The following is a 25,862-nucleotide window of genomic DNA, read 5'->3' on the forward strand; positions in this document are numbered from 1 at the left end:
CCCTCTCCAGGGAAGCTCAAAGAATATGGAACTGAGCGTCGCAGCAAGGCATCAGGCTCACAGCGGTGCACCTTCCAGGTATACAGAACAAGATAGCGGACTCGCTCAGCAGGCAAAAGTCGATCTGTCACGAATGGGAACTAGACCAGTCCACAGTCGACCACATTTTTTCACAGTGGGGAACGCCCAAATTCGACCCATTCGCCAGTGGGTTGCACACCAAATGACAATACTTCGCAAGCTGGCATCACCAAAAGGGATCATGGGGGAATGAGTTTTCCATAGCTTGGTCAGGAATCTTTGCATACTCTTTTCCTCCAATACCATTGATCCCGAGAGTCCTGACAACGATGAAGAGAGAACTGTGCACTCTTAATATTAATAGCTCCGTACTGCCCTTGACAACATTGGTTTGCAGAGCTTCTTCTTCTGTCAGTGAAGCCTCACATCCCACTGAAACCAGCTTCGGACTTGCTGACAATGAACAGAGGGCAGATATTGTATCCGGATCCTCAGTTGATGCAATTATCAGCATGGCTCCTGAGCACAGGGAATTTGCACATTTAAATATTCCACAGGAGTGCAGAGACATTCTGTGCAAGGCCAGAACAGTTAGCACCAATAGGGCTTACTCTTGTAAGTGGAAAAGGTTTTGTTTGTGAGTCACCAACAGCAAATTGATCCTCTCTCCTCATCGCCGGCACAAATATTGCCTTATTTACTGCATTTAGTGCAATCAGGACTTGCACATTCCTCTATAAAGGTGCACCTGGCAGCAATTGCATCGTGCAGGCATTCAGACTCTTCACCTTTGTTATATTCCTCTAGATTGATGAAACGATTTCTGAACGGACTTTTCAGAGTCTTTCCTCCATTCAGACCTCCTCCTCCCTCATGGAATCTGAATATTGTTCTTGCGCAACTAATGAAGCACCCGTTTGAGCCGATTCATCGAGCTTCTCTGAAATTCCTCTCCTGTAAAGTTGCCTTACTTGTGGCCCTCAAATCATCCAGACGAGTCAGTGAGATACAAGCTTTTTCCATTCAAGAGCCGTCTTTACAGATCAAACAGGACAGACTAATCTTGTGCACTGACCCGCATTTTATCCCAAAGGTCCCTTCGGATTTTCATCTGAATGAGCCCTTAGTTTTCAAAACATTTTTTCCAGATCCGTCAACTCCTGCGGAGAGAGTTTTGCACTCTTTAGACATTAAAAGATGTGTTAAATTCTATTTGGACAGGACTACTGGAGTCATTATGACCTTGGGCCGCCCGCCAAGGTCTGACCGCTGGGCGGCCGCCAATGCGGCCGCACTCTGCCGCGGCCATCAGGAGATCCCCGCTGGGCCGGCGGGCAGAAACCTGGTTGGAACCGGCGGTGTTGCGGCCGTGTCGACGGGTGCAGTTGCACCCGTCGCGCTTTTCACTGTCTGCATATCAGACAGTGAAAAGCTGCATGGGGCAGTGGCAGGGGTCCCCTGCACTGCCCATGCCAGTGGCATGGGCAGTGCAGGGGCCCCCAGGGGCCCCGTGACTCCCCTTTCCGCCAGCCTTTTCATGGCAGTGCAAACCGCCATTAAAAGGCTGGCGGGAGGGGGACTCATAATCCCCTAGGCAGGGCTGCAAACACCGCTGCCCTGGAGGATTACTCCTGCCGGGACTAAAGTGCCGGTCCCAGCAGTGCAACCGCGGTGTAATACCAGGGACTTCACCGCCAGCCTCCTGGTGGTGAAATCCGCCAAAACAAGGATTGTAATGACCCCCAATATCTTTTTGCAGGTCCAATCAGCTGTTTGTGGCTTACAGTGCACCCAGGCGAGATCAACCGCTCTCCAAACAGAGCATAGCTAGGTGGATCTCCTCAGCAATTCAATTCTGCCATCAGGCAGCAGGCAAGCCACTGCATTTATCTGTCTGTGTACATTCTACGCGGGCAGTTTCTTCCTCATAAGCGCTATTTGCTGGGGTACCGCTGCAAGACATTTGTAGAGCAGCTACGTGGAAAAGCTGCCATACGTTTACAAGACATTACTGCTTGGAAGCACTATCTCAAGGAGAGGTAGCGGTGGGTCAAGCAGTCCTCAGGAACCTGTTCCAGTGAAGGTGAGCCAACTCTTTCATCCCACCATCCTGATGTCAGGTATGCACATTGTTCATGACTAATAGTTTCGGATTCAGATCCAATCCTTACGGTGATTTGATTAAAAATGAAAAGGGGGGGGGGGGACAGACAGAATTTGATTTGAAAATTTTCTGTATATTAACATGTTTTCTGGGTGTATCTTGATTAGATGGCTAGAGTGTTTCAATGTGCACAGATACAGCTCGCTACTCTGATTCAAGCCTGTGAATCTATGAAAGTTCCAATACTGGAGTAAGAAAATTTGATACTTACCTGTAACTTTAGTTCTCCAGTATTGGAATCTTCCATAGATTCACATGCGACCCACCCGCCTCCCCGGAGAAGCTCACCTTCACCTCTCTTTCTTTTGTCATGTTACACACACTTGTGTTCTGAAAATCTGAGGTACTGGCGCTTCTCTCCAGAGGGTTCTAGAGGGTGGTGTCTTCTGATTGGTGGATGCTCAAGTTTGATCCTTTTTCTTAAAATTACTCTGATAGACTGTTAAATTAAGAAGCCTAGGGCCCTTAGGTTATATCTATGTCAACACTACTTAGTCAAATGTACCGGGGCTCCCATCTCGACGACGGGAAATGATTCAAGCATGTGAATCTATGAAAGATTCCAATACTGGAAAACTAAAGTTACAGGTAAGTAACTAATTTTCTTCTGAGGGGCAAGCAGGCATTTTGGTTGGCAGTGAGGAGTGGCTCTATACCCGCAGAGCTTCCCACTGAGAAAACAAAGTGGTGGCTGAAATAAGTGATTTATTCTCAGCTGATAGCAATCACTTTGGACTGCATTCCAGTCCACCTTTTTTTAGTCTTACACAGGAAACAACTCTTGGTCCTGAACCAGGAAAGTCTTTCTATCCCTAAATGCAATGCAACATCTTGTCAGGTTCCGAATCCAACCCTGACCAGCTTCACCTTCTTGAACCTCATACATGAGGTTCAGCTTGAGTCAGCCTAAGATGGACAGGGTAATTAGCAGTGTCTAAGATTAACTAAATGATTCCATGCCGATACAATCTCTAGCCTAGAATCCACCAATCTCCTCCCTGAGAGGACAGGTTGCTAAACACAGAAATAGAGGTGCTCACTATCAAGACCTCAACAATGGCAAAAGGGATCATGAGAAGTGAGAAAAAAGAACACAAAACGCCTGTTTCTACTGGATTTGGGGAGGTAGCTCTTGAGAGAGATTAGTATGCTAATCAGAGCAGAAAGGTGGAATCTTAAGGAAACAGAAGATAATTCATTAGGTGATAGTAATTCTCCAGTATTGGATCTTTCATAGATTCACATGCTTGAATCTTTCCCTGTCATCGAAGTGGGAGTCTCACGGTTCCATAGATAGCAGTAGAGAAAGAACTTACATAGAGGTCAGTGTTTAAGGCCTTAACTTTAACAGATTATTAACATAATTTAAAAAGAATCAAAGTCCAGCAAATCAGGCGACAGCACCCTTTGGTTCCTTTAGAACCTTCACCACAGAGGCTCCAGTCCCCCAGATTTTTTTACCATACGTCGTGTGATGGAAGTATCCCTGAGCTCTGCTCAGCTTGTTCGACAGTTTACAAATTTTTTAGAAGATTTCTCTTCAGGTCACTATTTATCTCTGCTTTTCCAGGCTCTATCTGCTCTACAATGTCAGACACAACCAAAAAAGGAATCTTCAGGCTATGTGGCACATGTGGTAAAAAGAGGTTACAGTCTGATGAGCCTCATAAAGAGGTTATCTATTTTCTTCACCTGGAGCATACATCTAAGGATTGCAAGGTATGTCACACCTTTTCTCAAAAGACTCCTAAGGACAGAAAAGGGAGGTTAATAATTTGGCTTCAGAAACTTGAAGCTAAGATTAACCCTCTTTCTATAGAAGATAGTGATAACTCCTCCAGGACTTAAAAATCCTACAAAAGGGATAGATCTCCTGAAACTGTACTCTTAGAATCAGCAATGAAGACACCTAAGAAGACCCATCATGGGTCTGCTGGGCAGTGTAAAAAATGTGAGGAGCGTCCACATACTTCAAAAAAGGAAAAATTCCCCTCAGAAAAGGTGCATTCAGAGCCTCCAACTCCTTTTTCAAATGAGCAGACAACCAAAGAGTTATGAGAATCACTACCGCCCATGACTAAATACTCAAAAGCTTACATCTGAGGCAATTACTCATACTGGTCGATGACACTGTCGATGGCCTCCTCATCGACGACAGTGTCCATGGTCACTGCCACCACTGTCATATCCACCTTCTCCTCTGCATTGTCTCCCATGCTGATTTTGTTGTCACCTCTGGCTTCTACAACCATCTTTACCTCTAAAATTGTCTTGGCACCGTAGACGAGGAAAGTCTTTATGAACATTGCCTAGACACCGTTGACTATAGTCAAGCCATCAACGACGGCACTGTCTACGAGACTGTTGACAACATCAACGACGACAGCGACAAGACCGTCTACGTCAACACTGTCGATGACGACCAGATAATTGTCAACGAGGGACCCACTGACAATGACACCATAGATGACGGCACCATTGACGAGGTACCCGTTGATGACACCATCGATGATGTCAACGACACTATTAAAAATGCCACTGACTGCACTGTCAATGACAATACCATTCTCACCACTGAACCCTCCATCTATTCTTAATGTTAAGAAAAAATCTCCTGCAAGAACAATCTTGCCTGTGCATACCTCACCCAGTAAGGTTCTGCCTTTTTCCTCCTTCAGATTTATTGGATGATGACGAGTCCGATGATGGGGGACCTTTTGGGGTTGCACATAGCCCTTCAAAACTCCATGTCAAGTGCCAAGAGAACGAGGATGATCAATATGATGAAGATCAGTTATACTCAAATCAACATCAGCATTGCGACAAAGTCTGTTCCATCTATGACGCACAGGAACCAGGACGTTCTCTCCAGATGCCATTGGATTTACTTAACAATCTCTAACATATGCTTCAGGACTATTACAAGAGGTTTTCTGATCCGGCAACCTCATCACCTCCGCCCCCACCTGGGGCTGCATCCACTGTATCTCAGCAAACTAGTATGCCCTTTGCCTGACCTCATACTCAGCCATTGCCATTAACTCCTCCACCCACACTGGTAGGTACTTCAGCAGAGTCTCCAAAGGATGACCATCGTTCCTTAGATGAGGACAGAGAAGAAGGGAAAATTAGCGACTCTACTTCCATGCTTAATGAGTGGGATGACTACTAAATCGCGACACCATCTTCACCTATGCCTTCACCAGTTCAGTGGTGGTTTTCATAATATTATGGAAAAATCCATTAAAAGGTTTCAGCTTTCCCTAACCACCAAGCAATGTGACTGTTTCTTATATGATTGAAGGAACCAACAAAACAATCCATAAGAGCTATCCCCATGGAGGATTTCATATGGGAAGAAGGACTAAAGGCAATGAAAGATCCATCTACGGTAGCAGCTGTGTTGCCCAGACTCAACAAGAAATGCAAAGCTCCAGATGATTCCCAAGCTTGTTTAGTTGGCCATCGCAAGTCAGATTCTGTCATAACACAGGCAGCCCAGCAACACACACAAAATTCATCAACCCTCATCACTGCACCTCCTGATAGAGAGGGGCACTGACTAGACAACATTGTCAAGCATTTTTCCACTGTGGCAGCCACTGCCGTTAGAGCAGCCAATTCCTTAGAGATACTAGGGTGTTATACAGGCAAGTGTGGCCTGACATTGCTCAATACCTAGACCTCCTGCCAGAAGATGCAAAGCTGGAAGCTAAGACAATTCTCCAGGAAGGCAAGAGAGAATCTGCAGAAACCATATACTGCACCATTGATGTCTCTTCTACAGGATTTTGACAACTAGCAGGAGCTGCAGTACTATGCAGGCAGGGATAGCTCAGGGTTACAACCTTCAGGCCTGAAGTCTTAAGCAAGATCCTGGACATGTCTAATAATGGTGAGAACCTCTCCAGCAAGAGGAAGAAGTTATTTCTCATTTCGAGGAGGCTGTCAACCTTTCAGACAATAGAAATCTTGTAAAGGCCAATATCATCCACAATACACACAGCACTATCGCCAGCCACCTACAGCGGCCTACAAGCAGCCTAAAAGGGGAAAACCATCCTCAAGAGCAGAGATTCTGCCAAAAAACAGAAATCTCTACATGGTGCTGGTTGCTTCCCCCGACAACCAACTTGGAGGCCGCATATCCCTTTTTCTTCCATAGTAGTCCAAAATAACTATGAACAGATGGATCCTGGATGTTATGGCTCGAGAGCACACCCTGGATGTTATGGCTCGAGAGCACACCCTGGAATGTTTCGCCAAAAGGGGCACCGCCCCCTCATCCATAAAAAAATTCTGTTTTAGATTTTGACCATGCTGGCAAAGGGTGGAATAGGAGAGGTTCCGAAGACTCAGAGGGGAGCTGCTTCCTTCTCCCATTTCTTCTTGGTACAGAAAAAAAACAGGAGTCTGGCACCCTATCTTAGATCTTTGGGAGCTCAACAAATGCCTAAGAAAACAGTCCTTTTGCATGGTCACTCTACAGGATATCCTCTGTCACGGGGATCATATGACATCCCTAGACCTCCAGGATGCATACTTCCACATCCCAGTTTACCAAAAGCACCGAAAATACCTGAGATTCAAAGTGCCGGCACCCACTATCAATTCAGAGTTCTCCCCTTTGGACTCAAACAGTTCCCTGTATATTCACCAAGTGTTTGGCTCTAGTGGCAGCTAATTTACGGCAGAAAGGAGTCCAGGTATTCACATACCTGGATGACTTGTTGATAAAGGTGGCCACATCTCAACAAGCCACAAATCATACTTCCCTTTGCCTCTCACTTTTCAAGTCACTGGGTCTCAGTCAACATACAAAAAATCTTGTTTCTCTCCCCAACAACTTTGACTTTCCTATGATCTGTTCTGGACACCATTCAAAACAAAGCATTTGCATCCCAAGACCTCCAAAACAGAATACAGCAACTGGCTCAACGGCTCAGCTCAAGAAAGTTTGTTTCTGTGAGATTCTTCAAGTCACTCCTGAGGAAGCTGTCCTCTTATATTCCTCTGATACCCAATTGCCATCTTCACATGCATGCTCTACTGGAGAAGCTGGACGAGCAGTGGGAACAGGTGAAAAGGGCCTTTGACGATATCATTCTTATTACTTCAACCATGATGAAGTTGATGAAATGGTGGGCTCAGACTGGCAACATCAGCCAACTTCTCATGTTCCTCCTCCAGTTATCAGACTGTATAATTACAACAGGTGCACATTTAGAGGGTTGAGGCACTCACCTTCAGGACCTCACCATCAGCAGGAAATGGAACAGCGTAGAAAAGGAGATGCACATCAACGTGTTGGAGCTCAGGGCTATAGCACTAGCCTTAACATCTTTCCTCCTCAGGTTAACATGCTCATCAGTGCTCATCTGCACTGAAAACACCACCAGCATGTATCACGTAAAAAACAGGGAGGAACAAGGTCATCAGCTCAATTGCAACAAGCACAACAAATGTGGCAGTAGGCCCTGCACAACAACGTAACTTTAAAGGCAGAGCACATGACCAGAGAAGTAATGTATTAGCAGACACATTCAGCAGGACAACCACCAGCTGCCATGAGTGAGAGCTCGATCAACAGACGTTGGACACCATCTTTGGGATAAACCAAACTTTGACCTGTTTGCGACCAAGAACAATCAGAAATGCCAGTACTTGGCAAGCTGGCATCATCAACCAGGGCCGTGGGGGAATTGTTTTCGATAAGATGGTCGAAAATCTTTTCATACACTTTTTGCCCAATCCCATTGATTGCCAGGATCCTCAGCAAGCTAAAGAGAGAACCTTGTTGGATAGGATACTCCTCATTACTCCCAGGTGGCCCAGGCAGTTCTGTTTCACAGAACCCTCCTCTTCTCAGAACAGCACCACATACAATTAACACCGAAACCAACTTTACTTACGATGAACACCGGCTAGGTGTACCAACATTGATACACTTGTTGTCCTGGCTCCTGAATTCCTTGAATTTGCTCAGTTAGACATCCCGGAGGACTGCAGAGCAATCCTCTCCAGAGCTAGAGATGATTCTATTAATAAGACATACAAGCTCAAGTGGAAACATTTCTGTCTCTTGTGTCAAGACAAGGGCATTCATCCCATTACTTCGGCCCTGGAGCAGATTTTACCATAACTTCTTCAACTTGCTAAGTCTGGACTAACTCACTTATCCATCATAGTACACCTGACAGTGATATCTTGATTCTATAGGTCAAGTCAAATATACCCCCTTTATGGCCAGTTTGGGTAATCAAATAAATCCTCAAATGACTCTTCAGGGTTTTTCCTCTTGTAAGGGAATCTCCCCCTGCTTGGCATCTGTATGTTGTACTAAGCCAGTTAATCAAAGCTCAGTTTGAGCCAGTCCATAAAACGGACTTGAAATGTTTCACATGGAAGACAGCAGTACTCCTGGAATTGACATCTGCAAGACGTGTAAGTAACATCCAGGCTCTCACGATCACAGAACCATTCTTGCAATTTACCCAAAACAGTGTAATTCTACGAACTAACCAAAGGGTCATACCCAAAGTACAGTCAGACTTCCACCTGAACGAACTAAGGACATTTTTTTCCCAATACATAGGCTTCAGCGGGGAGATGTTTACATACGTTTGATGTAAAGTAATGTCTTAAATTCTATTTAATATAGCACAAAACAATTGCGTCATTCTATCTGGTAGCCTGTGATACACCACAGAGAGGTTTCCCAGGTATCGAAACAGGCCAAAGCCAGATAGAGCGCCACAACCAGCCAGTTCTTTCACAGTCAAGCAAGAAAGCCTTTGTCGCGCAATGTGAAGGTGCATTCTACTAGAACTGTTTCCACCACTACACGTCTTTTCGCTGGTGTGCCTATCCAACAAATCTTCCGGGCAGTAACATGGTCCAGTAGGCACACCTTTATGCAACATTACTGCCTCAAATCCTCTGACAAGAGTGATGCAGCGGTTGGACAAGCAGTGCTACACCATCTATTCCAATAAAGTGAGCCACTTCTAACTTATTCTTTCCCACCATCCCTTATAACATTGTAATGCTCATATTTGCAAACGCTAACTGCTAACTATTCTGATTCATGCATGTGAATCTATGGAAGATTCAATACTGGCGAAGAAAATAAATGACTTACTGTAAATGTAGCTCTCTATTATTAGCATCTTTCATAGATTCACATGCAACTCACCCACCTCCCCATAAAGACTCCCCTTATTGCTACACTAAGGGCCAGATGTAAGTAGCCTTTTGCGCCTCGCAAACGTAGAAAAACGCCGTTTGCGAGGCGCAAAAGGCCTCACGTGATGCAGAAACACATTTTGCGAGTCGGTACTGACTCGCAAAATGTGTTTCCGGCTCGCAAATAGGAAGGGGTGTGCCCTTCCTATTTGCGACCGCATTGCGATGTAGAGTTGATTTGTGACCGCGAAAGCGGTCGCAAATCAACTCGCAGTTACCATCCACTTGAAGTGGATGGTAACTCATTCGCAAACAGGAAGGGGTCCCCATGGGACCCCTTCCCCTTTGTGAATGCAAGCAAAAATATTTTTTCAGAGCAGCCAGTGGTCCTATGGACCACTGCCTACTCTGAAAAAAACCGAAACTAAAAGGTTTTGGTATTTTTTCTATTTGCAGCTCGTTTTCCTTTAAGGAAAACGGGCTGCAAAAAGAAAAAAAAAAACTGCTTTATTCAAAAGCAGTCACGGACATGGTGGTCTGCTGTCTCCAGCAGGCCACCATCCCCGTGAGTGCCTAGACTCGCTATGGGGTCGCAAACTGCGACCCACCTCATAAATATTTATGAAGTGGGTCTTTGCGACCCCATAGCGAGTAGCAGAAGGTGTCTGAGACACCTTTCTGCATTCCCTTTTGCGAGTTGCAAATTGTGAGTCGCTGGGACTCGCAATTTGCAACTCGCAAAAGGGAATCTTCCTACATCAGGCCCTATATTTGTATCTCACTTGTGCTAGAAAATTTGAGGAAGTGGAGCATCTCTGGTAAGGGTTCCAAAGAATGCGGTTGCCTGGTTGACTGATAAATGATGTTAATATGCTGTTAAAGAGATAGCCTTTAACATTGACCTCTATGATAGTTCTTTCTCTATTTCTATCTATGGTACCGTGGGACTCCCACTTCGATAACGGGGAATGATTCAAGCATGTGAATCTATGACAGATGCCATTTCTGCAGAACTACAGTTACAGGTAAGTAACTTGTTTTCCTACATCTGAACACAACACTCTGAAATGCACACAATACTTTGAAATGTATTCAACTTCCCCATGCTCCAGATAACTGGGCATTGACAAACCTGGACAGTACAAGGAGATCTTCTCTGATCTCAGGACCACAAAAGGCGGCAGTGTCAATAAGCCAATAGAAATGCTGCTTGACAAATGGGCATCAAGTACAAAGAAAGTCCAATTATTTGACAGATGAAGCCGGAAGGGAAAAACAACAAGGGTGTGGGAGTGTTAACAGGGAACGAACTGAGCAGAGTGGGAAACTTACAACACATCAAGTTGCATGCAAGGCACAGACAAGTTCTTGCTAATGCTACTTAACATACCTGGAATTACTTGCCCAAACCAGTGGCCTAGAATGTCATCCCTGATTGGTTCTTTGTTTTGGGCAAGTTTGTCAGTCTCTGCTTGTCAGCCCAAGCCCCCACAGGCTTGTCTACCTTCTTCAAACTTGCCTCCTTGTGTAGTGCATTCGTGTTTTTGCCTTCTGGCAAACGTTGAAGGCCCTAGTCAGGCTTCTCTTGACTTTCCATACAGCACTTTTTTGTTTTCATCAGTTAAAAATAAGGATAATGCCAGATAGGGAGAAATCCTCAGTCGGTCTTTAAGCCATAACATTTGGTTTTGTATGCAGACAAAGAAAGTCACTGTTGCTAGTAATATTATTTTTAATGGATACCCACTCCAGCAGGATTGTTAAGTGAATCAGTTCCCAGGCGACACTTTCAATGGAGCTTCCAGACACTGCTCACGGCCTCGGATAGCATCACCAAGTGTTGTTGATGGTACATCTTTATTACAACGTTTGGGATCCAGTCTGTTTCCTGGGAAGTGGTACACTTAAGAAATATGCAGAAGTTATCATATTGTTTAGAAAGAACATTAGAAAAGGTAAGTAACATTTTTTTTACCTCTCTCAATTAGTGATTGATGTGTTAGCTAGTAATCTTGTTTTCACCATTATAATTCTTAGCTCCCTTTGAATCACAACAATAGTCTGTATGGTGGTTTAGGGAAAACACAAAGAGACCTTGAAAAAACATTTGCTCAAGGGTTTCACTCTGTGGTTCCCTTGGTAAAAGGGTCCATGTGTCAGGTGCCAGACAGTTGTTAAACCTGTTGCCAGTGAAAGCTAGGATAAAATGTAAACGCATGTCGTGTTTTAAAAGCCTTAATTACTCCTCCCTAATGTGTTTGCAAGACAATTTCAGAACTACTACTTCTCTAGCATTGGGTCTTTCATATATTCACTTGCTTGAATCATTCCCCATTGTCAGGCTTGAAACCCTGGTAATCGTAAAGAGCAATAAACAGTGTTAAACTGGTCAAAAGGATCATCAAGAGACTTCGTTTAGTAGTACATACACCTAATTTGGAGCAACCTAAACTTCAGCCAATAAGGTTGGAGTGCCAGCTCCCCTACTTCACCTAGAGGCCACCATAGCTCACATTTGTACCAAACATCATGTGTAAGGGAGTCCCCAGACAGAGGTCTTCTCTAAACCTTAAGTGACTTTACCCTGACAGGGCTTCTTTTTTAAACTGAGACTGAATCAGCACTACATTCAGCAATAAGCATACTGTTAGTTGTTTTCAGGGAAAATGGGCCATTTTACAGAGTCTGTGAGTGTACGTTTCAGCTACTAACTGTCACCATGGCTGACAGAGAAAAAAAAATTGTTTTTCAAGGCCTATCCCACTTGTGGTCAGAAGAACGTCTATACTGATGACCCACATGAGAACATTGCCTTTACCTAAGGCACAAGCCTTCACTCTATGGCATTTGTCGCAAATGCCCGAGAGGACAGAGAGACGAGATTGGCACTCTATTTGTTAAAGAAGAAAAAATACCCTGCTGCCAAGGGAGATGCCCCCTCTTCAGGAGATGATTCAGTGAAAACAAAGGTGGCTCTAAAATGAAAGCATGTGAACGTCCCTGAGCTGGACTTACGACCTAAAACGCTGGCACACATCTACTCACATGAAAGGACTGGCGTTTTCTCTGACAAACGCTCCAAACATGAAGAACACAATCCTACACACAAATCAAGTTATCTGGACCTTCAGACTGACTTACAATCTCCACTGGTGACTTCGTAGTCATCAGCGTTGAATAAAAATTCACCATCAATGCTGTTGTTGATGACAGTTAATGGCTGACATCGATACCAACGACAACATCAGCGATGATGACAGCTCCTTCAACTTTGAGATCATCATTAAAAACAACAAGAATGTCCATGCTAAAGGCATGGACTCCCGATGACAACTCCTTCGACATCAATGCCATCGACAACATTTTTTTTTCATACCACTAACTTTTTCACTTGTTCAATTGATGGCGAGCCTCCCTCCTGAAATTCTGGATTCTGATTTGGAAGGTGATGCAGTGACTATGATGCCTCAGAGACTACTTACAGCCTCATTCAGCTAGTTACGAGTTACATTGATAGAGTGAAAATAATGTCACTGCTCACAAATAGGACATAATGCAGACATGGAAAATAATCTTTTGTCTATTCATCTGCAGCGCTGCAGAGAGCCCAGTACACTCCAGACCAGCAACTCTGCCGAATGAAACATGCACACAACATATATTTGTTAAAGACACCATTGGTTATAATTGTAACAGATGAGTCAGGAAACAAAAATATCAGTGTCAGAAAGATTTGGTGGTTAGTGGTACATGAACACATAAGCATTTCTCAGCAATAGAACAACATGCAGACAGATCAACTAATGAACAGGAATATGTAAAACTTGGCTGGCACAGAATAAATAAGAACTGCATGAAACATAGAATTTACACTTTCTCAAGAAGCCAGAATTTGAGGAGAATGCCTTAGACGAGGACACCATTGACCATGATTATGATGACCAACAATAGGACTTTTGTGCTACATCATCCTCGTCAGCCCTATAACCGCCCTCATGGTTACTCAGAATCTGAGATATGACAGGTGCCTGAGGTGTTTCTAACCCCAGTGCATCAGCTATCAGGCATTTTTTCCTCAGCAACCTGCAGTGCAGCCCTTCTCCACCCCTCCATCGCTGCCGCTTCCAATGCCACCTTCACTTCTTATGCCTCTCAAAGACGAACTCCTAAATACTGTAATGCCAAAACGAATGCCATCAACTCCAGAGGATAATGGAGACGAAGATTCTTATGAAGTACACTATTTGAACATGGAGGAAGAGTGCGAATTACTTCATGATGAAGGTACCCCACCCAACCACATTCTCTTCCAGGTGACACAGCGGTTTCCATGCACTGATAAAGAAAGCAACTAAAAAATGTAACTTGCCAATAACCTATGTGGAACAGCAATGCTGTCTTCAGGATTTTAAGGAGCATCCATGTAAAATTATAAAATCAATTCCTGTACTAGATTGTATCTGGCAAGAAGGTCTGAAGTTTACCAAAATGTCAGCCACAGTACCAGCAGTGGTGCCTCAATTAAAGAGTAAATCCAAGGCTCCTGACATGGCCCCAGCCTGTCTCAGCAACCATTATAAATCAGACTCCTTCATAGACTGATTATCTGCAAAGATTGAGAAAACCTTGAAACTCCTTTCTCTGCTCCACTGGGTACGGATGGGAGACGCATTACCAATTTGGCCCGTAGAATTGATTCTATTGCGGTTATGTCAGTAAAAACTGCAAATCCGGTAGCAGTTCAATTCCGCTATGACTGCCAGATGTTGCATGACATGTCACCACTATTTGACCTCTTATGGGAGGATGGGAGGGACATTGCTAATGCAATATTCACGATAGACTGAGATCAGGCTACACAGTTTTCAGGAGTCAGCTTCAGGATGTCATGAATGGCAAGGAGAAGTTTTTTTTACCTACCCCCTTGCCCTTCTCTCGCTTAAGGGACTTCTCGAAAGATAGATCTAAATAGCATAGAAGGAAGAAAAGAAATGCCATTCCTTTTTGATATCAAGACTCTCGGCATTGGGAACAGGTACTTTGACAACACAGTCCCTGTCAAAACATGGTACATTCATAATGCCCCAGTTCACATTAAAAAAGGTATAGTAAATCGGCATCAAGGTCACCTCCTTCAACATTGGTGTCAAATTCATCAACAATGACACCAAGAAGACCATCTCCCTTAACGTGCAACAAGACCATCTTCTGCTTCTCCTTCTCAGAGGCCTTCAGTGGATTGGCTCCATCACCTTAAAAGAAGAATTCCATGTTCATCAGACTCCGAATACTCCAGGGTGTACTCACCCACCAGAAAAGTAACATTTGTGGTCAGTCAGTCACCTACACCAACACCACGAAGGTCTGTCTCATTATGTTTCTCTCTTGGAACTCCTGCCATTCCTATGATTTTAAGATCACTTCAGTGATCAAGATCACCAGTGGTCCGTAAGACTGCTCCTGAGGAGACCACTGCAAAAAAGTTGATGACTTGATAGATCTAGATCTCGAAAAAGTTCCTCCAAGGTGCCATAGTTGCCGTAGAGAAAGGTCAGGTTCCATCAGCACCTCGAGGAAATGTGCCCTTTCCTTCACGTTCATGTTACATTTCAAACCTCTCCTCCATAAGGGACTACTCACCGACTTTATTGGACGTGTCTCCAGTAAGAACATCTCCTGTTAACATCAATACCTTCAGTGAGGTATTAGTAAGGGATAAGCTAATTTCAACATTTATATGCTAACGTCTGCCACCACAGATTGATTAGGGATTTTTGAAATTCTACATCAATAGGGCATCATCTAGACCCCTTTTGCCCTTTGCTCTTAGGCTTTTAGAACCAGCAACAAAATAACCAGGTTCTGTAAGATTTGCTCCTACCTGGGTGGTAAAAAAATATATAATGTGCCAAACAAGAACCCTTTGTTTCTCATATCTGATCCACCGCTGGACTCTGTCATTGTGTTTGCAATGAAGAAATGTCAACTGTTGCACCTTCCTGCTCTGTTCTCCTTCCAGATAAAGACAGCAAACGGATGGATTCAGTTAGAACATAAATCTGAGGCAGAGCTGCCACAAGCATGAAACGAGCAAGTGCCACATCTGTGCTATGCTGCTCTAAAAGATCCCACTGAGAACCTTTACAGAGGCTTACAAAAAAAGCTACCAAGAGAAGACAGCCATGAATTTCAAAAATCTGTCAAGAGGGAGTGCTGTTGTCCAGCCAGGTTATAAGCAGAATAGCAGTTTCCTAAGACTTAACTGCTAATGGGTATCGCCATAGAATTTGTCTTAAATGCAATGTCTGGCTGAAGCATACAGTGTTAAAACTAGAACCCCTACAGAGAATTCTTAATGTTCCGTTTCAGGCAATTCACTTTTTGCCTCTCATGGAGATGATATGACTAGAATAACAACGAAATGGACACTTTAATGCAACAGGTCTCAATAAGAGGAAGGAATTCAAGAGACGCTATCAGTATTCTTATACTAGGTGTTTCCCACAGAGAGTTTGAAGTCTCTCAGTAACAACCACCACACCAGCAACATCAATAACAGGAACCTTTGCGTGAGAGAAGACCTTTGAAAGGTAGAGGAAGCCAAAAGACATCAACCACCTCTGGGAAGCCTCCACAAAAACAATGAGACCTTACATTCCTCCTCTCCATTAGTCACTTGTGTGGAGGGAAGTATCTACAAGAGTGGCAGACTATAACAAAAGTCTAATTGGTCTTGAATATTGTTCAGAATGGATGCTCAAAGAACTTCAAGTCTCCTCCACCTACTGTACCATAAGCAAAATCTTTCCAACATCATCAAGACTTGCTTCGAGAAGAAATAAACATCTTACTTAAAAAGAATGAGGTGAGGGAAGTTCGTTCTTACGAAAAAAGGAACAGCAATTAATGTCTGTTACTTTCTTGTTCAAAAGAAAGGATCAAAGTGAGAATTTAGACACATTCTCTTTCTAAGACTAACAAACAAATTTAAAAACAAAGTAAGGTTCAGAATGTTGGCATTGCACCAGACCTAGCCACAGTTACATCAGGGGGGAGTGGAAGTGTGCAACAGATTTACAAGATGCGTATTTCCAAATTCCAATCATAAAGAATCACAGATTAGACACCATTGTCACAAAAGTGTATCCTTAGAAGGAGATACTCAAATCTATCCAATAGAAATGTTGCTGTCTGAAGCAAACACTAATTCCAACTGCTCAACAATTTTTTTTCATAAGTTGGGTCAGTGGTATCATGCATCTTTCTAAATCCAAAGCTAGACTCAATAGGAAACTATTACAGCAATACCTAAAAGACCAATGGAACCAGAAATCTGGACGCTGCGAGAACAAGTTAATCTTATCCCAGGAAGGACTCCAGTCATTCCCTTGGTGGTGTCAAGAACCCAACCTCCTGAAGAGAGTTTCTTTTCATCAGGAGATTCCGTCGCAGACCATAGTGACACATGCATCACTACTGGAATAGGGTGCTCACATAGACCATCTGAGATACAGGGAATATGATCAGAAAAGGAGAAGTTCTACCATATCCACCGGTTGGAGTTAAGAGCTGTCAGCTTAGTTCTGAACTCATTCTTCCCATCATTCATGAAGAGTGCCATTCTTGTTCAGCTGGACAGTACAATCTTAACATATTTTCTAAACATGCTGGGGGCACACACTCAAGACCATTGTCCCTGGAAGATCAAACCATGTGGAAATGGCTTTTGGTGAGAGGTCTGACTATTACAACAATTCACCAACAGGGAATTTAAAATGCACAAGCAGATACTCTCAGCTAATACAAAAAAAGGCAACTAGAGCATCAACGGAGAAGTGCAGATTGGATCTTCAAAGAATAGGGCTATCCACAAATAGACCTATTTGCAGAAGTAAACAACAAAAATAAGCCCAGACTTCGCTTCAGTACATTACCAATCATTGTCAGTGAGGAATGCCCTTTTGATCAACTGATCAGGGACGTTTCTGTACGTTTTTACACCCATCTCATTAATTCCAAAAGTGTAGACCTTTCTGTGACATTCCAGACAAAGAATGATTCTTGTAGTTCCAGAATGGCCACGGTGGTGGTGTTTCACAGATCTTCTTCACTTATCAGTGAGGCTACACATGAAGTTGCCATGCAAACTGGATCTTTTCTACTAATTTAGGGGCCATATCTTACACCCCAACCTACCATTGTTAAAGTTAGTGGTTTGGTTCCTGAGTTTTTGCAGTATGAACATTTAGGTCTTCTTCAGCACATTAGACATTTTGAAGGAGGCAAAGGCACCTTCCACTAGACCATCATATGCATTTAAGTGGAAGAAATTATGCATTTGGTGTACACAGAATAACTGTTTCCTCTTTAGCTACTCAGAATAGGTGGTTATTGCATATCTTTTACATCTGGCACGATCTGGCCATTCCTTTACATGTGTAAAGGTAAATGTTGCTGTGATTACTGCATATAGGATTTTTTCACTAACCTCTTTTTTTTTTTTAAATACCAGTAATAAAGGACTTCTAGAAGATAACAAGGTGTTTCCTCCCATTCGGTCCCCTTCTTCACCATGGGAGTTGAATATTGTGCTTTCAGTGCTTATTGGCCCATCCTTTGAATCTATACTCAAGGTCACTCTGCAGCGTTTATCATGAAAGATAGCAGTGAAATCCAGGCCCTATTCACACACGCCTTTTACAGTTTTTCATTTTTTCCAAGGGTAGTGTCGAATTTTATTGTGAATCAAACCATTTCCTTGCCATCCTACTTCCTGACCCCTTCAAATCCTGCCCAAAGGGCTCTTCGCTTAGTGGATGTCAAAGGGGTTCTAACATTTTATCTAGAAATCAAAAAAGATCAGGCAACCTCTCCATCTGTTGGTAAACTTTCGCCCAGTAAGGAGTGGTCTTGCCACATCAAAGCATCCCATTTTTAGATGGAAATCTGTTTGCATCACATTTATTTACCAGTTATCGAAAACACCCCTAAATGGTAAGCATAAGGTACTTTCAATTAGGGGAAAAGCAGCCACAGTGACTCTATTGAGGTTAGTGCCCATTTCAGAGCTTTGTAAATCTGCTATGTGGATATCAATACATAGCTTTCCCAGACATTATGGTTTGGATTCAGATGTGAGAGCTGATGCTCAAGTGGGCCAGGCCTCTTTGAAGAAACGTTTCGGTTGATACTGAGAGCGGTTTTGCTTTTTCTTCTTGTCTATGGAAATCATTGGAATGAGCTTGCTATTCTATTCAGTGCATATGACTATTAATGAGGATCCCTGGAAGAGAAGGAAGCATTTCTTACCTCTTATCCTTGTTTTCCTACAGGGAAATCCTCAGGAAAATTACTAGCAACCTTCTCTCCTCCCTGGACAAGAGGTTAAAATCGAGTTTCTTATCTTCGCCTTGGATCATATTATCCTGGCAAAAATTAAGTGAACTGTCACCTCTGGGGCATGATGGGACACTGGAGGAAGGGTGAGGTCCTTAAAAGCACAGTGCCAGTTTTAATGCTTTGCTTGTGCAGCCTACCTGTTTGCATTGACCTGAGTACCCTTCAATTTTTGTCTTTCAGAAGACGTTTGTGACTGATATTTCTAGTCCCGTTAGATGTCGTGACTATTTGACTATAATTGGTGATATTTTTAAAATGAAAAAGATAAATGAAATGTGTCCATTTCTAGCCTTCTTTAGGCTGCAAAAGCTGTTCTTTTTATGTCTATAAAAACTTGCAAAGTGCTTCTCCGGAACCCTGCACATAGGCTGGACAATCAGGTGCTTATGGCTGATGACGATAACCCCAGGAGAGAAGTAGGATTACAGGTAAGAAACTTTTCCTTACTTCTCAGAAAAATATCAGAAACAGAAGTCTAGGTACTGACTATCTCATAGTTTCCAGGAGACAGGGCATCACATTGTTTTCTGTTTTGCATGTAGGAAGTATTCCAGGACCCATTGCCTTTGGTTCCTTGATTGACGTCTCTTGCTTACTGTGGCAGCATCAATGTGGGGAACAAGGCTCCTGCTACATTTATGAAAACTCAGCTATGAGTTACTACACACTGATTGTGGGACTTGCTTACAAGGTAAGTTATGATGAGTGCTGCTGTTTCTTTTGGTTATTGCTTCTGCCAAGCTCTCCTTTGAAGAACATGACTGGTGGTGGTTTAAAGGGAGCAAAAAAGGCCAAGGAGAGAGAGAGAGGAGGAAGAATGTGTGAGAGGGTGAAAAAAGGCAAAAGAAGAAAAGTAGGAGTGGAACAAAGGAGCTGCAGAACACAGAGAAAAGCAAATAAGTGAGAGGTTAAAAAGTATGAAAGACAAATAAGTGGATGAAGACTTGAGAGGGGATTAAGAAAAGAGCAGAAATAGCCCAGGGAAAGGGACAAATGAGAGAGTAGGGGCTGAAGGATAGAGAAGACGATGAGGAAAGAGGAAAGAAGGAGCGAGTGGTAGAAAGGAAAAAGGAGAGGGACATGGATGAAGGAAGCAGCAAAGACTGTTATAAAAGAGGATATAGGGAATAAGAAGAGGAGATTGGGGTCGAGTGCCGTTAACAGAGATGATATCTAGAATAAAAAAAAGGTGTAACAAATGGGAGGAAAGTTGGATAAAAGAGCGAAGGAAAGTGGCAGAAGATGATTTGGCAAAATATGATCATGGGAAAGTATTATAGCAGAAAATAATCAGAGAGTTAGGGTCAAAACCGTCAACCACCAAGCGGTGGATGTTTGTAATAGGACAAATATTGCATAAGAACATCATTCATTTTCATAGAGTTTCAAGAGTCCTATTACAAATATAGTTGGGAGGAGTTTGCTTCTGTGCATTCTATTCGTGGAAGAGTGCTGCAGAAGTAGTGGCCCGTATACAATAGGTAGAGAGGAAATCATTTACTGGCAGACTCCCTTATGGTGCACCTCCCGCTGAAGGAAGGCCACATGATTTTTACTTTGCCTCCAGAAATTTGATGAATGCTGTGGCTAAATATGTTTTTGCCTTGGTCATTTACTCTGAGGTCAGTAAATGCTGCCAAATCTGGTCCACTACCCATGCTTATTGTGGTAATTAATAGAGAAGATGCCTCTTATGTACTAGTTTGTCATTTGCCTGATGACCAGGCTGTATTGATGGTATAGGCTCATCCAAGCACATTGTAGCAGCTGGTCTTGAATGTGTTGATACTCTTGCTAGTGAGGTGGCTAAATGTCTAAACATCTTGAAGGGCAATGTTTTTAATTGACAATGCTGACCATGCATTGGAAAAATGTAATGAATACTGGAAAATAGTCTAATCTTTGGGATTGTCTGCCACTCTTAAGTCATTTTATACTGCTCCTCAGCGGTGTAGGTCAATTTCTCAGACGTTGCATTCCCCTGGATTAAGCATAGATCAATCCTTTGTGAGCCAGTCCCTGAATAGAAATACTTCTCACGACAGGACAGATCTTGTGGTCTGTAAAATATACATCCAAACTGAGATTGCTTGGGGATGTTTTCTGCATTTTGTTTCACCTACTTTTCTTGATTTGGAGGTTCTTTTCAAATGGATTCTCTCTGATGTTCTTACAATGTATAATTGCTCAGTGAGCATGCAAGGTTCCAGAATACAATTTTAACCAGCAGGTATAAATGTAAACAAAATATTAGTATAAAACAGTATAACACAATGAAAACTGACCATACATTTTGGAGGCTGTACAATCCCATCTTACCTATTAGCCATCCATTTAGGCAGTTATCTTTTGTCACCCAAAGAGAAAGTTCCAAACAATTTTCTTCCATTTTAAAGGCTACATTTCAGCTAATAAAGCAACTCAGTTGTTTTTTTGTTTCACTCAGTGTCTTCAGGCACTGTCTCGCTTTTGTATCCTGTTCTCCTTGAAAGAATATGTTTGTTCCTTTTCCTGGAGCTGTTTTCCCCTTTAGTTACCATATCTCCTAACAGTCAAGCTTGAGTAGTCGAGGAAAGATAACAACATTGTATCTGTGCTCTGTCATGCTGATTCTCACACCAGCAATCGTTGTGACATCTGTTGAGCAAGGCATAGAGGAGGCTGATATGTGAAGTGTGCATCTTAGGTTCCAAAAGAAATGAGATTTCTTAGATTTCACTAAGAGCGTGTTTATTTTCTCTGTGCCAACTTCTGCCATTTGTGGTCGGCTTCTGAAGTTGAACTGTCGCTTAGGCTCTCATTATCCTAAAGAGACTACTGGATTTGGGCAGCCGAATCACTTGCACTGTGAGGGACTGGGTCTGAACCCACTACAGGTGACACCTGTTCGCCTAATCCAGGTGTTGTTCCGGCCAACTAGCAGTGCCTCATCTCCACCCTAGAGCAGGGATGATTGGGCAACCAAGCGCATGACACAATTGACTCCTCAGGGAAATCATGGTCACTCAGATCTCATCCGTTTCTCTCAGTTACATTAGTCTCACATATACAATGACAATCACAGGCAGGTTAGATAATAAAGTGTGTACTGCAATAACTAGGATGATGAAGCATGACAGGATTCAAATTATCACATGGAGAGTAAAACATCAAAAAAACGCTACCATATTGTCACTAGAATCATGAAAAAAATAGCTCCTACCTAGGCTAAGTTAAACCACAGCATGTTAAACTCTAGTTCTGCCATTCAGGTTCCCCTGGGAAGACATCATCCCTCATACCTGAGCAAGAGGCCTCTAGTCTACATAGGCAGCTGCAGCGAAGCATTCAGCATACAGTCGTGGTCATCTGGCTGGAATTTCCCTCCAACATACATGGGTCAAAGTAGTGTTTTTATAGTGCAACAGCTGATTTTCCAAGAAAGGATCCCTACGTAAGAGTGTGTAGGTTTCTATGAACACTAGAGACAAAGCATTACCACGTTTGCCGGCAACCTATCGTACTGCAACCTTGAGAAAAGCACAGAGTGAAAGAAATTTCTTGTTCAAGAACGCAGTGCTGGCCTAGGCAATGAACTGCTAGATAGAGGAAATAAAACAAGACCGCAAATGCGGCTATTGTTAAAATAATAAACAAAGGTGAATAAAATATATCTAGGTTAAAGTGCACAGCGGCAGGCCTAGTTCGCTAAAATAACGTGTATGAAGCTATAACTAAAATGGCTACACAACAGATCGTAGCAGCCACACCCATTCACATTAAGGTACTAGCATTGTCAGCATCATGAAGACTTTCAAAGTCAAGGGGTTCGACTTTGAAACAAATGCATAATTCATTGTTAAGGGAGGCAGAGTACAGAAGTGACACTGTAACTTAATTCTGTGTCAAGCTATAATCTGAAACTGAAATTGTCTCTCCGACATACGATCTCTCCTTCTTTGAAGATTAGCTCAATTCCTCCTTTGAAGATTAAACTGGTGTAGTAAGCTGGCTCTGTATATACTAGCTCAAAGTGAGAGACAGTGTGCACAGAGTCCAGGGGTTCCCCAAGAGGCTTGACAGAGGCAATGATAGATAATACTAATGCTCTATTTGTGGTAGTGTGGTCAAGCAGTTAGGCTTATCAGAGGGTAGTGTTAAGCATGTGTTGTACATACACAGGCAATAAATTAGAACAAACACTCTAAATGACTAAACTCCAGGCCAATAGGTTTTCATATAGAAAAATATTATTTTCTTAATTTATTTTAGAACCACAAGATTCAATTTGCAGGTAAGTACATTAAATGTAAGGTACTTTGCATAGGTATAGATAGAACATCGAAGCAGGGGCTTCTCAGGCCAGCCACCGACTGGGCAAGAGTGAGGGCCGCCTGCCGGTCACTGCTGCACCGGTGGTCGGTTCTTCACAGGCCTGGGGGTGCGGTGCTTCTTCCAGGCATCGGATTTCTTCATTCCGGGCAGTCGCTGTGAGAGGGGGGGTCCTCGGGATTCCCTCTGCAGGCGGTGTCGTGGGGGTGCAGAGAGGTTGGCTCAGGGACGTCACCTCATCCGAGTCACCTTGGGGTCCTCTCTGCTGCGTTGGTTTCTCTGGACACGGGCCAGGGGCATCGGGGGCATAGTGGTGGGGACTCACGCTTCTGAAGTGAGGTGGGAGACCCTTTAAAGATGGTTTCTTCTTGGTTGTTTAGACAGGGCCACTGTCCATGGGAATTTCTTGGGACTTTGTAGTTGCAGGGCAGTCCTCTGAGTCGGCAGAGGTCGCTGGGCCTCCGGGATGCGTCGCTGGTGTAGGGTCTTTGAATCAGGAGACAGGCCAGTAGGGCTGGGGCCAAAGCAGTTGTCGTCTTCCTTCTTCTCTGCAGGGTTTTCAGGTCAGCAGTTTTCTTCTTTGTAGGTCATCAGGAATCTAAAAATCCTGGGTTCAGGGTCACCCCTAAGTACTGAATTTAGGAGTGTGTTAGGTGCCCAGGGCAGTAGTCAATGGCTTCTGTCCTTGAGGGTGGCTACACCCTCCTTGTAAGCACATCCCTATCGCTATTGGGCTAAATCCTCCAAAACAAGATGGAGCATTATCCAAGAAGGGGGTTACTTCAGCTCTGGTCACCTTAGGGGTGGACCTGGCTGAGGGCGTGACTCCTCCTTGTTTTTCTCATTATCTTGCCAGACTTGCCGCCAAAAGTGGGGGCTGTGTCCGGGGGGATGGGAATCTCCACTAGCTGGAGTGCCCTGGGGCGTTGTAGCACAAAACCTGAGCCTTTGAGGCTCACTGGCTAGGTGTTACAGTTCCTGCAGTGGGGGAGGTGTGAAGCACCTCCACCCAGGGCAGGCTTTGTTTCTGGCCTCAGAGATCACAAAGGCTCTCACCCCAGGGGGTCAGAAACCCATCTCTGAGTGGCAGGCTGGCACAGACCAGTCAGTCCTGCACTGAAGGATTGGGTAAAATACAGAGGGCATCTCTAAAATGCCCTCTGTATGCATTTTTTAATAAATCCAGCACCGGCTTCAGTGTGAGTTTATTATTCTGAGAAGTTTGTTACCAAACTTCCCAGTGTTCAGTGTAGCCATTATGGAACTGCAGAGTTCGTTTTGACAAGCTCCCAGACCATATACTTAATATGGCCCAACTGTACTTACAATGTCTAAGAATGGACTTAAGACACTGTAGGGGCTTGTTGCTCATGCAGCTATGCCCTCACCTGTGGTATAGTGCACCCTGCCTTAGGGGTATAAGACCTACTAGAGGGGTGACTTACCAATGCCACAGCCTTTATTTTGTGTGCATGGCATCCTGAGGGGGGTGCCATGTTGAATTTGCCTTTTTCTCCCCACCAACACACACAATCTGCAATGGCAGTGTGCATGTGTTAGGGAGGGGTCCCTTAGGGTGGCACAACACATGCTGCAGCACTGGTACCTTTTACAAGGGACTTACCTGTGTGCCAGTTGTGGAAACAAAGGTACATTTTTAGTGAAAGAACTCTGGAGCTGGGGCCTGGTTAGCAGTGTCCCAGCACACTCTCAGTCAAGTCAGCATCAATATCAGGCAAAAACTGGGGGGGGGGTGGGGTGGGGGGGGGGTAACTGCAACAAGGAGCCATTTTCCCTACAACTGGGAAGATTTGTTTTGTTTATTCGATGTCCTTATAATGATTAAGTCACCACCTGCACTGTGACTGCTGAGGGGCCAAGGACCGTAAGGATTTCCAGTCCCAGGAGAAGCCGTTTGTGATAGAAGGAGGGGGAAGTACGCTCATCGCTCAGTTGGGTGCCTATTTCTGGTCTCTGCTTCTCCCGCTGGATGCGCCCGAGCAAAGAGCGAGCCTGTCTTGGGCTGGATGAGGCCAAGCTGGGCCCTGTTACTTGGCTTCTTGAGCCTTTGACTGGGATAGTACCTGAAACATTTGGTATGTTGTTCAATATGACCAATAGGAAGGAATTGGCCCAGTCGAAATGGCACAAGTCTTTTACTAACTTACCATTGATTGGTTACTCGAGTGCTCCACCCTCGTCTAGGACAATGGCTTTTGTGTAGCGGTTATTTTGTATCAATGATGTGGTTAAAAGAAAGGTCCTGAATCCCAAACCTTAACGGGTTCTAGTAATACAGCTATTGACACTTTCCTGGCTAGAGCCGTAGGCATAATTACCAAAGAAATCTGACAGAAAGACGTTTGTCCCTGGACCTTGCTGGCTCAGCTTCTACTTTTATGCCAACTGACACTGCTTTTAGGGGACTTTGGGGGTCATTCCGACCCTGGCGGTAAAAACCGCCAGGGTCGGGGTCCGCGGGAGCACCGCCAACAGGCTGGCGGTGCTCCTTTGGACATTCTGACCGCGGCGGTACAGCCGCGGCCAGAAACGGAAAGTCGGCGGTGTACCGCTGACTTTCCGCTGCCCATGGGAATCCTCCATGGCGACGCAGCTTGCTGCGCTGCCATGGGGATTCCGACCCCCATACCGCCATCCTGTTCCTGGCGGTTTCGGCCGCCAGGAACAGGATGGCGGTATGGGGTGTCGTGGGGCCCCCATAAGAGGGCCCCACTTTGAATTTCAGTGTCTGCTTAGCAGACACTGAAATTCGCGACGGGTG

At 44.0% G+C, this 25,862-nt stretch overlaps 1 protein-coding gene across 1 annotated transcript in view; it reads left to right on the plus strand.

The window, feature by feature from the left end:
* Positions 1 to 25,862, plus strand: part of SLCO4A1 (solute carrier organic anion transporter family member 4A1) — a 414,240-nt gene that overhangs the window by 338,266 nt on the left and 50,112 nt on the right. The window contains exon 11 of the mRNA XM_069243161.1: positions 19,312 to 19,460. Coding sequence (XP_069099262.1) covers positions 19,312 to 19,460 — 149 coding nt within the window. The remainder of the gene's footprint in view (positions 1 to 19,311; positions 19,461 to 25,862) is intronic.

This window comes from Pleurodeles waltl, chromosome 7 (assembly GCF_031143425.1).
Source record: "Pleurodeles waltl isolate 20211129_DDA chromosome 7, aPleWal1.hap1.20221129, whole genome shotgun sequence".
NCBI lineage: Eukaryota > Metazoa > Chordata > Amphibia > Caudata > Salamandridae > Pleurodeles > Pleurodeles waltl.